We start from the raw sequence: 14,008 nt of genomic DNA on the forward strand, positions 1-14,008 counted from the left end.
CGGAGTTGATATTTCAACTGGAAGGCGTTCTCCTCGTTTTGAGTTTAATGCTATCCAGTCGGGATATCACCCATCGTACCTTTCTTGTCGGTGCAAGTATTGAAGAATTAACTCGATCGATCGTTTACAAGCAACCAACAGAGCCCTGTTCCTTGATTCGACGATGTTCGGTTGTTAGTTAACGGCATCCAATCTCTTTACATCCGCAAAGTCTTCCACGAGGGCCCTGAAGACTTTTTCCAATGTCCAGCCACCGGCCGGCGTCTTTGCGGTCCTGTCAAGAAAAAAATGGAGTTGGAATAACGACACATACCCGCCCACGCTAGCATGGAGTGGCGGTACGAGCACATTGCGGAAAAGTATGTGTATGAAGAGAGAGGATGCTGAAAGTCAGCGTTCTTCCGATTATCGGGGTGTTGTTGCGACCTATGGAAGTAATCACGTCCCTTAATCGTACTAGCAATAGAATCCTCGGATGTATACCCATCGGCATCCTAAGCAATTTCGACTGTCTATGATTAAGGTAGATCCCATGTCACTCAAATAAATCTCAACAAATGGCGTCTGGGCCAGAGACATGATGAAATCCCAGGACAATCTAACGACAATAGAAGATCACTAGATAGGGCGCCGAGATAAGACAAAGAGAGAATTTTTCATTGTTCCTTGCACGCTGAACCCACATGGGCATCCTATACCTCGGGGGTTAGAACGGTGCGCATTCTCCGTTGGTAATCGACAATTCAAAGAGCATAAAGGCCACCGTCGGAGAAATTTGGGTGCTAGCGACGTCAAAGTCGTCAACTTAGTATTACGATAATTTTATGGCTGTCATAGGAGATAAGTGGAAACAGACATAGTGTTGAAAAAAATATATCTTGAAGTCTGCGGAACGGCGAGGTCTTGCCTTCAGCGTCCTATTAGTAGGACGGCAAAGAAGCAAGCTGTCCGACGGACCAGACCGGTTTACTCGGTACTGAAGTGGATGTCCTCGGGGTTGAGGCCTGGTACAAGCTAAGAGATGAATTGATTTTCATCAATAGAACATGAATAAGATTTGGACAGCCTGAGACATCATTGGGAATGTCATTCGTGAGACGCACCTACATAAGTGAAGGCATTGTATACAAGTTAGAGTCTCGGCCTTCTCCCGAAGCTAGACGTCAGGGGACTTAGTTCACATCGTTTGTTCCTGAATGCAAAACACCGAGAAGATTGAAGACGGCTGCCGGTGGGGTGAGAAGAGATGGAGATCTCCCCACCTTGGTTAGCCTGGAACGGGTTAGCAGCGTACGAGAGGGCGACACTTATTCAGGGCTGGTCGATGTGCAAAAGTTTCGTCATTATAATGTTCCATGTAGATCTGGTCGAAGTAACAGGACAGATCAGGTCGGTAGTACCAACATGTTCCTCGGCAGCGTCGCCTGTAAGGGAGAGTGAGTAGCGAATCGTAGCTGAAGTGTTCATCTTACCGTCTAAAATTATCGATAGGGAACCTCCCGAACTTTAGAAGGCCCCCACAACCCGGCATGACTGTAATGTCCGAAATTTAAGAAAAGACTATGTGGTAGAACAAGGAGGCATGAGTATCAGTCAGTGTAAATTGATCGCAGTTAGAACATACGGAAATGAAAGGCATATTGAATGTGCACTCAGTAGCATGGCATCTCGAATTGGGGCACGATCGTGAGACGGCGCTCTATCTTCAGCTCCGAAAACTTCTTAGTGAAGACGCGTATCTGAGGACCAAACAATCATCTTTTTCACGGCTGTAAGTTAAGTGGCGCGTACCTTTCACAGCTGACGGCAGGTCCATGACCATGGCGGGTGAGAACGTTGTTCTATTCCAGGTATGTGTGAGACGAGTAGACTCTTAGCACTATCGGCACCCCATGAGGACTGTCAGTTTTGGGGAGTTCTGGGCTACAGTGAGAGGTTGGTCCACCAATCATTGACGGGGACGCAGCAGATGCTTCTTACCCCGATCACCACCATGGGATTACTAGCTCCGGCCGAAGCAAAATGGCTGGAGGCTAACGGCTGATTCGGAATGATTGGGAAGTCGGGATCAAGCTCGACAAAAAAAGGATAGGCCGACAAGTAAACCGCACGAGCAGACCAGAAGTGCGCCCTCGGATCCCGGGCATAGTCCACTGCACACTGACAGTCAGTACCGCATTGAAATGATATGCCTTTAAAACTTTTGGCAAGAGGGCAGTTAAATTAATCTCCCAGCGCGTGTGCGAAGAACAAGAAGGACTTCTCGAAGTGGGGACCAGATAAATGGGTAGGCGCAGATTCAAAAAAAAGTGCTAAGGCTTCGTCAGGTATGCCGTATCTTCACCACATGCGAGCGCCCAATGAAGGAAGCGAACCATTTGCAACGATAAGAAGCACCCCGTTACAATGAGGGGACAGTGGGATGGGAGAAATGTTGAAGCTTTCGGGGAGAGTTCTACCCTCACTGTTACGTTACGTTTCTGCAACTTTGAATGCTTGGATGGCCAACAACCGGCTTAATATCGTCCAAAATTGTTCAGCGACCCAAAGCTCAGAGGGAGGGGGAAATTATACGTGGGCGGGAATTTTTTCAGGACCTATAAATTTTCGGTAGGCTCTGCTGCCGGTTACAGCGAAACAAAGGCGCCGCACTCTTCGCGTAGGCCATTGTGTAAGAAGCGTATGGTTTACTAAATCGAGGGGCTGAAATGAGCGCTCTTGATCAAGCTAGAAAATCATAAAAAAGCGTACTAGAAACATTGAGAACCCAGGGACATCATCTCTAAGCAGGTCATAACTTTCGCTAGCCTTACTAAGAGGTAGATGGACCTGCCGAATGCATTACGTGCTTGCATCGCAATATATTGGACTGAAATTTGTAGCCGATGCCAATCGAAGGAAGCGTACTCGTGCGCAGCGCGTACAATACCGTCGGCAAAGGGGGGCAAAAAAAAACTTTGCCGGTAGGGATAGCGGGCCGGCAATCCGGGTCCCGGGTGGAAATTCCAACTTCAGGTCTGCGACTTATTGGCCAGCGATGGAGTGTCTGGCTACTATCCAAGAATATTGTCATTCAGGTTTCCCCAGGCGACGCGGAGCAATTGAGATTTTGCGAGCAGCAACTGAGCTAGGGACCACTATGTCGATATTTGGTTGTAGGTAACTGCAGTGACAGAATATGGCTCGCATTTCCCATCCAGGGCTTATGTATCACATTTCTATGCCAAAGCATCATTACAACCCAAATCAACTAATTTGAGGAACATGGCTCTCACGAGTGTCAACAATCGATTACTGATTGATACATGGAGTTCCCTGAGGTCTACTATTGCGCATTCTGGAGAATTCATCAGGAACGTATCAGCGTGTACAAAAAGATGTAAACTAACAGAGCAACATCCAGCATGAGGTCTTCCGGACAAGCAACCGAAATCTGCGGAACATTAGCTTCGTTAATACAGCTAACTGAGCTAAATGAATGCTTACCTCCAGGAACTAACGCCATCAAAAGAGGGCAAGCGTTGGAAGATGTTCAGGTACGTTAGATGTTAAACTAAGTTACCAAGGAAAGATTCGAAAGGTCGACTTCCTGTCACTAGTAATGTACCAACACGGCAATCGTATCAATATCAGAAGGCCAAGCGATCAGGGATGAGAAACATACAGGTCAAAGATTGCTGTCAATCAAGCAAAGCACACGCTTTACACACCGAGAACCGGAATGGAGTACCGGCTGTCAGTCTCTCAATGATAGTCGAAGTCTAAGATTCGATGATATAGAATATCAGAAAGGAACGAACAACATGCAATGATGCATATGTACCTTAATGTCTAGCCGAAGCAATGGTAACATGGGCGTCTAATATTGCACTCTCCGACAAGCGGGAGATCCCCACATATGGTTGTCGTGTTGCCACAACAACCAACCAGCTGTCGAAATCGCTTTCCAAGCGCCCTGGATACGCCACAATCCTACATGAGGACCATACAGATGGTCGACGGCGCCCATGACCACTTCGTGAGATGAAAAGCTAGCCAAGTTGATTACCTCTTTACCGACAGCCGCGGACGACATAGTTTGGATTCTGTAACTTGACAGTTATTGATGTCTGATGAAAGATGAGCTCTACATTCTTGGTCGACACCATAGTCTAGTAAGCCGTCTTTATAGACGCCACCATTTCGCAATGGCTTCATGTGCAGCATGAAGCATCAGCCCTGGATAGTATATGTTAATGAACCAGACTGACGAAGGATTGTCATAGGTACGCCTTGAGCTCCTTTTTGCAGCCTTTGTTAATGCCGTCAGATGCGCGAACCATCCAGCACGTACACGCGGCAGACAAAGCTCTATAGCTTCGTTAGAATAATAGTCAAGACTCAAGCTAAGTCTGATATAAACGCCAACTTGCAGATTTCGGAGTTATACCACGGAACCACTAAAACGACAAAAGAATCATTAGGCCTGTCGCAGTAAGTATTGAGAATTGAATTCTGAAAAGCTGAGATTCAGATGTAGCTAATTTTAAAAGTAGCCAGTTAACATAGTGCACCATTTGAGAGGCTCCATACCTATCACTTTAAGGACAGCTGGAAATATGTCGGTACGTCGATAAGAATGCGAAGTTGAAGAGATCCCGTTGGACAGGATAAAGACGTCGCTATCGAGCACAAGGCACTCAACTATCATAGACATAATCTAAGAAATATCTCTATGACAACGCGCCATCTACGCGAACGCTGCCAGAAACAATAAACCAGTCCAGAATACTAGAAATAAGAGAGGTACGCACCTGGAAACTTGACAGAGAGGCATCTGTGGAAGCTTTCAATAAACGCAAGATATTTTGTTTTTTTAAGGTGTCCAGAGTAACGCAATGCCGCATACAAAGTGCACCAAGTAACAAGTTGCCCGCGAAGATTTGAATTTCAAATAAGCTGGCATTGATTGAAATTGTCCATGCTTGTCGGAAGCGTCTCGGTCCGAGCTCCGGATACCAACTTTGTCGACCGCCTCCATCCACGCCAGGTTCCACGGGAGTCCCAATCCTTTCGGAGGCTCATTGTCGTCCACTTAGACTGTAGCTCGAAAGGAACCTCGGTAAATCCGGTCTTATTCAGATTCTATACTGTCTTAATATTTGCCGGAATATTGACAGGTCAATCCGTTTGTTTCCCTTGCCCTAGAGCTACAAACGGCGTTTGTTGGAAGGTTGGTACATCTCAGCGTCGTGTACGTGAAGAACAAAATTTACTGATACTTCTACTTACCCAGATTCATGTCTTCGTCTGACCAGCTTTTCGGCATGACCGATTTCATGCTAGCGGGATCACTTAAAAGCTTGTACGAGAACAACGAACCGCCATCCAACGCCCAAGAGAATATTCTCCGTGCTGAGCTTGCACGCCGTCTTGAATCCTTGTCATACATCGACAAGAAAATTATCCAGCTACGAACAGAGCTTGAGGCTCATTTACATGCGCGCGATGCAATTGCCAACGAGGTCGACACCATCAGAACTGGCCTGCATCCGATTCGTCGCCTTCCCGATGATATATTGACTGTAATCTTCGAGCTTTGCGTGCGAAATCCGACCAAGCTGTTAGATTCATGGCATTCCTATGACTACGACTCGCTGGTAACGGATGACGCTCCATGGACTTTGTCCCATGTTTGCCGTCAGTGGAGAGCGGTCGCGGTGAACACATCGCGCCTGTGGTCTTGCGTTAACCTGACTTTCAGTGATTCCGAGGAGCTAGGGAATGAAAGATACCTCCTTGAACTTCAACTCGAGAGGCTGAAGGGGCACGATATCAGCCTTTCGATATCGAATCCGGCTGACGACCACCCGTTACTCCCATTGATTATTCCAAAGTTTATTCCGCAGTGCACTACTCTAATGCTGAATGTGTCATACCCATTTTTCCACTCCTTGACCCCATATAGCGAATGTTTTGCTCGCGTCACGCACCTTGCCTTGCAGCTCAATCCCAATGCTAAGGAACCAAGGGACATGAACATTTCCATCGATGCCTTTACCTCCCTTCCTTCGCTGCAGTACCTTAACGTCACGGGACCCATCGAATACTATAGCTTACCGTTTCACAACCTGACGGAATATCACGGTTTCGTGGCTACCAACGCACAGCATTTTGAGGCGCTGCAGATGTTAACACAGTCATCCTCGCTAACTCGCCTAAATCTCGTATGTCACGAAAGCGATATAGACTCAATTCCGCTTGAGACCATCACCCTCCCCAGTCTTCGTCATTTGTCGTTATGCGAGGAACGAAGGTCTCATTATGACATGGTAGAAGGTTCTCTGGCTCAGATTTATACTTGCATTCGGCTTCCTTCTCTCATTTCCCTGAAAATTGAATACAGAGACAAGGGCGAACATACCGTATTTCCTCCGTTAGACATGTCTAATCGTTGTACAGCTACCACACTTGAAGTACGCGCCGATCTTCATAGCACTGGGGGAAGCCCTGGGGATCTCGCAAGATTCGTGCAATCTACACCCAACGTCACAGACCTTCGGATTCGCGTCGATCCCCTTTCCAATGCCTTTCTCGCCCGACTTATTGTTCTTCCCGATCCTGACGTTCCCCTTCTCCTTCCGAAGCTCACTTCGTTAGACCTGCGCTCTTCCCAGTTCAAAAGCCTGAACTACCAGGCTTTGTAAAAATGGCGGAGTCTCGTCGACGTCCTTCTACTGTGGGAAGGATCAGCGAGGACCGCACCTGCAGTATCCTGCAGGAAGTGCGTTTAGACTCGCCATTGGAGACCTTTGACGATGAGGAAACAGGAGATCTTTGGAGAGAGCTATTGGAGGACGGACTGGTTGTAAAGTACGAAAAGGATGGACTGGATCCCCCTGAAAGTGAGTGGAACTCGTCAGACGGGAGCAGTGGCTCGGAACGTGATTATTGGTAGAAGGGAAGGCGGCAAATGGGGCGAGTATTTACCATGTGCCGTTGGGTGCAACTAGATATAATATCTCACTCACACGTACTGTGGGCCCACGGACGCCCAAAAATGCATTGTTATACACTGTGCACAAGTCATTACAGAAGCAATCATTTCTGTAAAGCCGTCACAAGGCCAACTAGGAAGAATACCAATCCTGGCGTCATCTCTATTTAACTGATTGAACCTCCTCGGAGTTCAAAGCACGAATGGTAGGTCTTCTTTGTAGTCCACTTTTAGTTATAAGCCTCCATATCGGATTATCTTCCTTCTCCATAGCGTGCGCCATGCAGTGCCGCCGTAAGGAGGTAAGGAATATGGCAGCACTGTCATACCGTTGCTGCAGAATCGTTTCATCGACCATCGTAGCAACATCAATCATATCGACCGCCGTCAACACGCCCTCTTTATGCCAACCCAGGACAATGGTTGGGACACCGATAAGAGATGATTGGAAGTACCATCGAAGTTTCGCAGGAGCCTGTCTACGATGCATCGTTGTCATTTGGTGCCCGAAATTGTAATATAGATCGACTTACTTCGAACCCTGGCATTTCGTTTTCAGCTCTAGACAGTCTTTTGCCTGCCCTGTGACGTTTGCTGCGGAAGTAGCGGTAAGAAACGGTATCAATACACGCAGGCAATACGCAGCTCACAATCTTTTTGGCAGTCAACCTCGCCTGCAAAGACTACCTTTAAATCTCCCAGATTGAATGTGACACCTGCATATCCACCTCGCATGCAAGTTATTAATACCGTTAGGAGATCCACCAGTGCATAACGCTTCGAAGTTGGATCTAGAGATATTTTAAAATTAGCACTCGGGATCTATGGGACGAAAATAGCGGACCCAATGCATTCGCCGTCGCGGACAAAGGTGTGGATGCTAGATAGTAATGAGATTGGAGCTACTCTATTTATTCAGCTCGTTTACCGGTCAGGTTCGGGATCAGTACTCTTCAATGTACAGCACCCCGTTGTAGAGAAAGACGTTGAGCTGTTGAGCGGCCCCATATAATAGCCTGATATAAATCAGTATATGGCTCTAATATTGGTAGCGTTCGCTCACTTGGTCATAATACTGCGGTGTGTTACGATTTGAGATGCTAAGATCTCATCTACAGAGTCGGAGTCAAGACACATTTTCAAGGTGCGATCAAGACGATTCGGATGATCATGGAAAGGATCTGATCCCACGCGCCTCCGATATTCGCGTAGCCCAGCTTTGAGATTAATTCCTGATTGGCGGTGGTATAAATGTACCCAGACACTCCGTGCTGTTTGCATGGACCTCACGATCCTCGGAGATCGACATACAAGCGAACTGGGTAGGGGATGTTCTGATAGCTGGCAGCGACACATTCGAGCAGTCAGAGAGATTGAGATCCATATCGATAAACCTGAGTATGATAGGAAGATAGGAACGCGTGGGCGGCTATTCGAGACCTTAAGCTAGAGTTTAGGTTTACGCAGTTTGCCGGGAATTGCGCCGTGTTCTCTATGCGGTGGCTCAGTGTTGCGTAACTTTCATTTTGTGCTCAGGTCAGTACAGAAGTTCAGAGATATAGACCATGCTTGAGATGCGCTGCCCTCCAGAGCATTTCGACCAGAGAGCACAGGCAGGTGGTGGAAGAGAATCAACAAGAGAGTGCCGCGGAAGGCGGCCCGAAAGTCCGGCTTCAGTAAAATTTGGCTTGGACCCATTTCCAACTTGCTTACATCATGATCAAGTACCGCTAGCTTTCCCTTCCAATTTATCTGAATCATCTTTATTTCTCCATGTCTGGATATCAAAAAACGGCATGCTTTAGTCGTTGCACTGCCAGTACTTTAGGAAGTCTACTGTCAATGGTACTTTCGCCGCCACAGTGTGGATGTGGAAGTGCGTCGCCAGCACTGTAACAATCATTTCGCGGTCTAGCATTTTAAAACGTTGATTATTTTCACCCTTTGCGTCTTTCCCAGCTTCTAGTCGATCCATGGCGAACTGTTTGAAGCTATTCACTGGTCTCACCGTTGCCCAGTGCCCACATAGCACAGCGCCTTAGACAATAGAGGCTGTAATGCTTCCGGGCCTCTTGGGGACTGCTCGCTCTCTGGGTACTGGGCGCCTGGCTTTGACACACACTTCCATCTTGTCGCTATGGTTCTCGTTGATCGTCTCTTATTGTTCTCGTTTTCCCAGGATCTTCATGTTAACCGACATACGTAGAACAATGCGAGATTTCCAGATACATGGCCGAATTGGGAGGTTAGGCATCAAGCGCTTGAGGGCGGCCGAGAAGGACAAAAGATGTTCATACGCTGACAAAATCTATCGTTATGGAGCTTTCATGCAATTATGGAGAGCTGCTATACTTTTGGGTGGCGAAACAGCGAGGATACCTGCATTGGAGGATCCACTTGATATGCTATTGTACTCGAGGACAATGCGCTCGATGGTTCGGTACGGTATAAAAGTGTTCATACCGCCATTCATGATATACGCACGCACACTTTTTTGATAGATACGACTACCTGCCCTCCTACGTTCCACAAAGATGAACTCGCAATCCGATGCATTTGACGAGTATGCTTTGTCTTCTTGACGTGCAATACCAGAAGCTGACCATCTTTGTAAACGACATCTAGTGACGACTTTACGATGAACTCTGCAAGTCAGGATATGCGCCGTGAAATGCTAGGACTGGGCGTCGGCAATGAATTCGCCACCGCTTTTAGAGGAAAGGTCAGCCTGCAGTCCCAGCCTAGTTTGTATGTACTTCTAGTTTTGGGTTCTGCGAAAATGTGTTGATGCAGTGGTACTTTGAAGGATGAGTATCGATGAAGGAATATCCTTAGAGGAGGTGCAAGGTGATAGGTGAGTTGTACCGATATCTTTGTCAGTCCTCAAGCTAACTGCATATTACAGCTCCAGAGGACAGCCACAGACCCAGATATATGGTGGATTGTGCGTCGTCGCGCAGTGACTTTGATTGTTGCCCTCGAAGCTCAATCCTATTCTTTCAGGAGTCCTGACCAAATTGCCACTGCCCTCTTCCAAAATGCAACGAACGCGCTTGCCAATGATGAATCTCTCTTCATAGGTGAATTTTCCAGGTTCATGTTCATTTTGAGTTGCATTCTGATATACGGCGTCTATGTTTAGGGAGAATACAATCTATCACTCCTTTACCACACCAGATAGTCAATCTGGAAAGGAGGCTACGAAACGTCGAGGAACGATGCGTCAACATGGAAGCTCATCTGGGTATTATGGAGCGACAAATCTTCGAGCTGCAGAACACCGTATCCGCCGGTCTTCAAGATATTCGTAACGACATACGAGAGTCTATGGGACTGGCGAAGCTGGATGCGTACCGGATTCGCCACATGAAGCGGATGTATGCAAGTGTGTATACGACTGGAAAGTCAAACTCGCGAGCCTTGAGAGCTTTGAAGACGAAGATAGGTCGGACGGGGGAGAGCGCGCTTGTCGCTCCACCCTGTATCATCAGAAGAGGTGGCAATAGATTCTCCTGCAGGTCTGGAGGATGCTGAGATCACGACGTTCAAGGCGGAGGAGATACTGGTACCGGTAACTGCTGTGGGTGTGGTGAAGAAGAGAACGGGTAACACAGCTCGGAAGATCATGGCGAAGGTGAAAGAGGAGGCTATCCATGACGAGAATATAGCAGAGTCAGGACGGAATTTAGAGGCAGAGGAAAAGGGGGGGACGGATGGGGGGAAAGCTGTAAAATCCAGAAGCCGAGCGTCTCGTGCGGCTCCTTACTAACTTGTAGATGTCTTATAGACTATAGGCTGGCCCTGTACTAAAGTCGATCTTTTGAGTATGAAATTGCAATATTAGTTCAACGTTAGGCCGACCATCATGATTTAACCACCAGAACACGGGTTTTTCCTTTAGAACAGGGCAAAGGAAGGTTAAGATCAGCTAAGGCTAGGGCGTGGGAACGAATATCTAAAAGAAACTCCAGTATCTTCCGTTCCAAACATGCACAACCTTTTCATCTCGCGTTTTACGTTTTGACCAGTTTACCACCATATTCTCATTCTCGCCGTCGTAGATGTCGCCGTCCCACGCGTATACAAGCTACTCTTGACGTGAAAATGCTCTACCAGGCGCGGCTGAAGACCGTCGGTGCAGCTCTACTCATGGTTCGCTGTCCTCGGCGAGGGACCTGTGTTTATTATTGCGTCAATATAATAAAAACGGCATAGTTTATTTCGAGGTTCGTTTCATTTTTTCTCGTGCTCAACCTGGATTCTCATGATCACATTCTCAAGATATTCGTAATTCCGCAGCCAGACTTCCTGACTGGCGGCGGTAGAGGTACACTTTCTATCTGGCTAGGAGAGGGCAGGCATCACAGGACGGTTTCATTCTCTGTACCATTGTTCCTGCACGATCCTATCGGACGTCTCTAATGCTTCTCTTTCTCTTGGTATATCATCCCGTGACCATACCATTGGTCATACGCTAGGCCGCGCTGGGTATATATACTTCGTTATTTATGTCTGCCCCAATCTAACAATCATGATCGATTCCCTTCAGGATAGCAACAATTCAAAGGGCCCTGACAGCGAAAAGAGCCATTACAGTGTTGAACTCGATGCACCATTAGCAAGGAGGGTATGGCTCAAGCTGGATTTATTCCTGCTACCTGTAATAGCAATGTTCTATTTTTTGTCATTCCTCGTATGTCTGCCATTACCTTATCTGATTTCTTAAATCACTGACGTCCGTCATAGGACAGAACGAACATCGGCAATGCGCGCGTTGCTGGCCTTCAAAGCGACCTCCAAATGACAAACAAGCAGTATAGCATTGCGTTGACCGTCACTTACGTTCCGTATATCGCCGCTGAGTTACCTTCAAATCTGTTGCTTCGAGTAGGTCGATGTACATCTTACCGATATGTTTGAGCTTATTGACAACCATTCAGGTCGTTGGTCCAAACTATCTCCTCCCGACCTTATTGACCATCTGGGGCGTGGTCACCACCCTTCAAGGAGTGGTGACGAGCTATAGTGGCCTCCTTGCCTGTCGGTTCTTCATCGGGCTGTTCGAAGGCGGCGTCTTCCCAGGATTGGTGCTGTACCTCACGCATTTCTACCCACGTGCCAAGATGACCACCCGTGTATCGGCATTTTTCGCATCCGCCTCACTCTCAGGAGCATTTTCGGGAATCCTTGCGTATGGTATTATACGCATGGATGGCGTAGGAGGGCGCGCAGGGTGGCGATGGATATTTATCCTCGAAGGCGCATTCACAGTCGCTTGGGGCATAATGAGTTATTTTCTTATGCCTCGAGATGCTATGGCAGCGAGATTTTTGCGTCCAACTGAACGCGAATATGTCGCTAGTCAGGTTGTTGAGCCTGGAGGAGAGCAGTTCGAATGGAGAGAGGTCAGGAAGGCATTCGTCGCGCCACATGTTTGGATCCTCGGCGTTGTATTCTTCTTTTCGGGTGCCCTCCTCTTTGGCCTAGCTTAGTACGCATTCCCTTTCACGTCCTGTTTTTGCACTGTTCTAACCTCATTTGTAGCTTCACGCCATCAATTGTCCAGAGCTTGGGATATACTGCTGCTCGCTCCCAGCTCATGAGTGTGCCACCGTTTGCTGCCGCTTTTGCGTTGTCAATGACGACCGCGTACCTATGCGACAGGTTCCATATCCGAGGTCTTGTCTGTGTTGTCACCTCCATTATCGCCCTGATAGGATTCGTTATATTCCTTACCTCGTCGTCGGCAAACGCCCGGTATGGTAGCCTCTTTCTGTCGATCCCTGGTGCGTATACCTCCGCCCCGACCTTGTCCACCTGGAACGCGGCGAATTCAGCACCGCATGTTCGCCGCGCTACGGCAATTGCTATTGGGTTCATGATGACGAGTGCTGGAGGAATTTTGTCGACGTGGTTGCTTGGTAGTTTGAGCACTGCGCCCAAGTACGTGCTCGGGACCAGGGTAATGGTGGGGTTCAGTGGTGGGATGGCTGTCGGGTCGGCATTATGCTTGGGGTATTTCGTGTGGATGAATCGAAGGAAGAGGCAGATGCTGGGACGGGAAGTTAAAGGAATGGATGGGGATTTGGCCCCGTCGTTTATGTATTTGCTATGATGGTAAAGTGTTTCCCTCTGTTCATATGCGATGATCATTGATCACCACTTGCAGGTAGTAATGCGTATGTTACCTATGTGACAAGTTCCTGATCAGAGGCCTTGTTTGTATTGTCACCTCCATCATGTCCTTGATAGGATTTATCATGTTTCTCACCTCGTCGTCGGCAGACACCCGGTATGGGAGCTTCTTTTTGACTAGACCTGCTGTGTACAGCGCCAATCCGACATTGGGGTCCTGGAACTCTACCAATTCGGCACCACACGTGTCTATTTCAGGGAGAATTCAATCTATCACTCTTTCACCGCACCAGATAGTCAATCTGGAAAGGAGGCTGTGAAACATTGATGAGCGAAGCGTCAACATGGATGCTCATCTAGGTATTATGGAGAGGCAAATCTTCGAGCTGCAGAACACCGTATCCGCTGATCCTCAAGATATTTGTACCCACATACGGGAGTCTATGGGACTGGCGAAGCTGGATGCTCATCGGATTCGACACATGAAGCGGATGTATGAAAGTGTGTATACGACTGGAAAGTCAAACTCGCGAGCCTTGAGAGCTTTGAAGACGAAAATAGGTGGGACGGGGGAGAGCGCGCTTGTCGCTCCCCCTGTATCATCAGAGAGGTGGCAGTAGATTCTCCTGCAGGTCTGGAGGATGCTGAGGTCACGACGTTCAAGGCGGAGGAGATACTGGTACCGGTAACTGCTGTGGGTGTGGTGAAGAAGAGAACGGGTAACAGCTCGGAAGATCATGGCGAAGGTGAAAGAGGAGGCTATCCATGACGAGAATATAGCAGAGTCAGGACGGAATTTAGAGGCAGAGGAAAAGGGGGGGACGGACGGGGGGAAAGCTGTAAAATCAAGAAGTCGAACGTCTCGTGCGGCTCCTTACTAAATATATCTTATGGACA

General features: G+C 47.9%; 4 protein-coding genes across 4 annotated transcripts; 3 read left to right on the top strand and 1 right to left on the bottom strand.

The window, feature by feature from the left end:
- The first annotated feature begins 4,988 nt into the window (after positions 1 to 4,988).
- EV420DRAFT_1548539 (uncharacterized protein) lies at positions 4,989 to 7,017 on the top strand. Its single transcript, XM_060473394.1, has 4 exons — positions 4,989 to 5,101; positions 5,160 to 5,212; positions 5,276 to 6,682; positions 6,727 to 7,017. The coding sequence occupies exons 3-4, from the start codon at positions 5,280 to 5,282 to the stop codon at positions 6,935 to 6,937; spliced, it is 1,614 nt and encodes a 537-aa protein (XP_060329802.1). The 5' UTR covers positions 4,989 to 5,101; positions 5,160 to 5,212; positions 5,276 to 5,279; the 3' UTR covers positions 6,938 to 7,017.
- Positions 7,018 to 8,679, bottom strand: EV420DRAFT_1548542 (uncharacterized protein). Its single transcript, XM_060473395.1, has 9 exons — positions 8,234 to 8,679; positions 8,040 to 8,208; positions 7,962 to 7,992; positions 7,905 to 7,927; positions 7,821 to 7,856; positions 7,727 to 7,767; positions 7,627 to 7,692; positions 7,510 to 7,570; positions 7,018 to 7,455 (listed from the first exon to the last, which is right to left on the bottom strand). The coding sequence occupies exons 1-9, from the start codon at positions 8,358 to 8,360 to the stop codon at positions 7,140 to 7,142; spliced, it is 870 nt and encodes a 289-aa protein (XP_060329803.1). The 5' UTR covers positions 8,361 to 8,679; the 3' UTR covers positions 7,018 to 7,139.
- A 500-nt stretch (positions 8,680 to 9,179) lies between these two features.
- EV420DRAFT_497919 (uncharacterized protein) lies at positions 9,180 to 10,835 on the top strand. Its single transcript, XM_060482383.1, has 6 exons — positions 9,180 to 9,539; positions 9,602 to 9,724; positions 9,783 to 9,830; positions 9,882 to 9,920; positions 9,980 to 10,056; positions 10,119 to 10,835. The coding sequence occupies exons 1-6, from the start codon at positions 9,511 to 9,513 to the stop codon at positions 10,508 to 10,510; spliced, it is 708 nt and encodes a 235-aa protein (XP_060329804.1). The 5' UTR covers positions 9,180 to 9,510; the 3' UTR covers positions 10,511 to 10,835.
- Positions 10,836 to 11,022: 187 nt separating this feature from the next.
- EV420DRAFT_1764875 (major facilitator superfamily domain-containing protein) lies at positions 11,023 to 13,519 on the top strand. Its single transcript, XM_060480797.1, has 6 exons — positions 11,023 to 11,202; positions 11,258 to 11,669; positions 11,723 to 11,863; positions 11,917 to 12,467; positions 12,521 to 13,093; positions 13,146 to 13,519. Exons 2-5 carry the CDS (start codon positions 11,508 to 11,510, stop codon positions 13,089 to 13,091), a joined length of 1,425 nt encoding a protein of 474 aa, XP_060329805.1. The 5' UTR covers positions 11,023 to 11,202; positions 11,258 to 11,507; the 3' UTR covers positions 13,092 to 13,093; positions 13,146 to 13,519.
- Positions 13,520 to 14,008: the final 489 nt, after the last annotated feature.

The sequence above is a fragment of the Desarmillaria tabescens genome (genome assembly GCF_030435595.1).
Source record: "Desarmillaria tabescens strain CCBAS 213 chromosome Unknown EV420scaffold_21, whole genome shotgun sequence".
Lineage (NCBI taxonomy): Eukaryota > Fungi > Basidiomycota > Agaricomycetes > Agaricales > Physalacriaceae > Desarmillaria > Desarmillaria tabescens.

What these genes read in the sequence shown, in the direction of transcription:
- EV420DRAFT_1548539 (XM_060473394.1), top strand. Translation starts at nt 5,280, where the DNA reads ATGTCTTCGTCTGACCAGCTTTTCGGCATGACCGATTTCATGCTAGCG. An exon ending in AGCCTGAACTACCAGGCTTT is followed by an intron (nt 6,683 to 6,726) that starts GTAAAAATGGCG and finishes TACTGTGGGAAG; the next exon opens with GATCAGCGAGGACCGCACCT.
- EV420DRAFT_1548542 (XM_060473395.1), bottom strand. Translation starts at nt 8,360, where the DNA reads ATGGATCTCAATCTCTCTGACTGCTCGAATGTGTCGCTGCCAGCTATC. An exon ending in GGGCCGCTCAACAGCTCAAC is followed by an intron (nt 7,928 to 7,961) that starts GTCTTTCTCTAC and finishes TGTACATTGAAG; the next exon opens with AGTACTGATCCCGAACCTGA. An exon ending in CGCGACGGCGAATGCATTGG is followed by an intron (nt 7,768 to 7,820) that starts GTCCGCTATTTT and finishes AAATATCTCTAG; the next exon opens with ATCCAACTTCGAAGCGTTAT.
- EV420DRAFT_497919 (XM_060482383.1), top strand. Translation starts at nt 9,511, where the DNA reads ATGAACTCGCAATCCGATGCATTTGACGA. An exon ending in GAGGAGGTGCAAGGTGATAG is followed by an intron (nt 9,831 to 9,881) that starts GTGAGTTGTACC and finishes TGCATATTACAG; the next exon opens with CTCCAGAGGACAGCCACAGA. An exon ending in TGATGAATCTCTCTTCATAG is followed by an intron (nt 10,057 to 10,118) that starts GTGAATTTTCCA and finishes GTCTATGTTTAG; the next exon opens with GGAGAATACAATCTATCACT.
- EV420DRAFT_1764875 (XM_060480797.1), top strand. Translation starts at nt 11,508, where the DNA reads ATGATCGATTCCCTTCAGGATAGCAACAATTCAAAGGGCCCTGACAGC. An exon ending in CTTCAAATCTGTTGCTTCGA is followed by an intron (nt 11,864 to 11,916) that starts GTAGGTCGATGT and finishes ACAACCATTCAG; the next exon opens with GTCGTTGGTCCAAACTATCT. An exon ending in CTCCTCTTTGGCCTAGCTTA is followed by an intron (nt 12,468 to 12,520) that starts GTACGCATTCCC and finishes CCTCATTTGTAG; the next exon opens with CTTCACGCCATCAATTGTCC.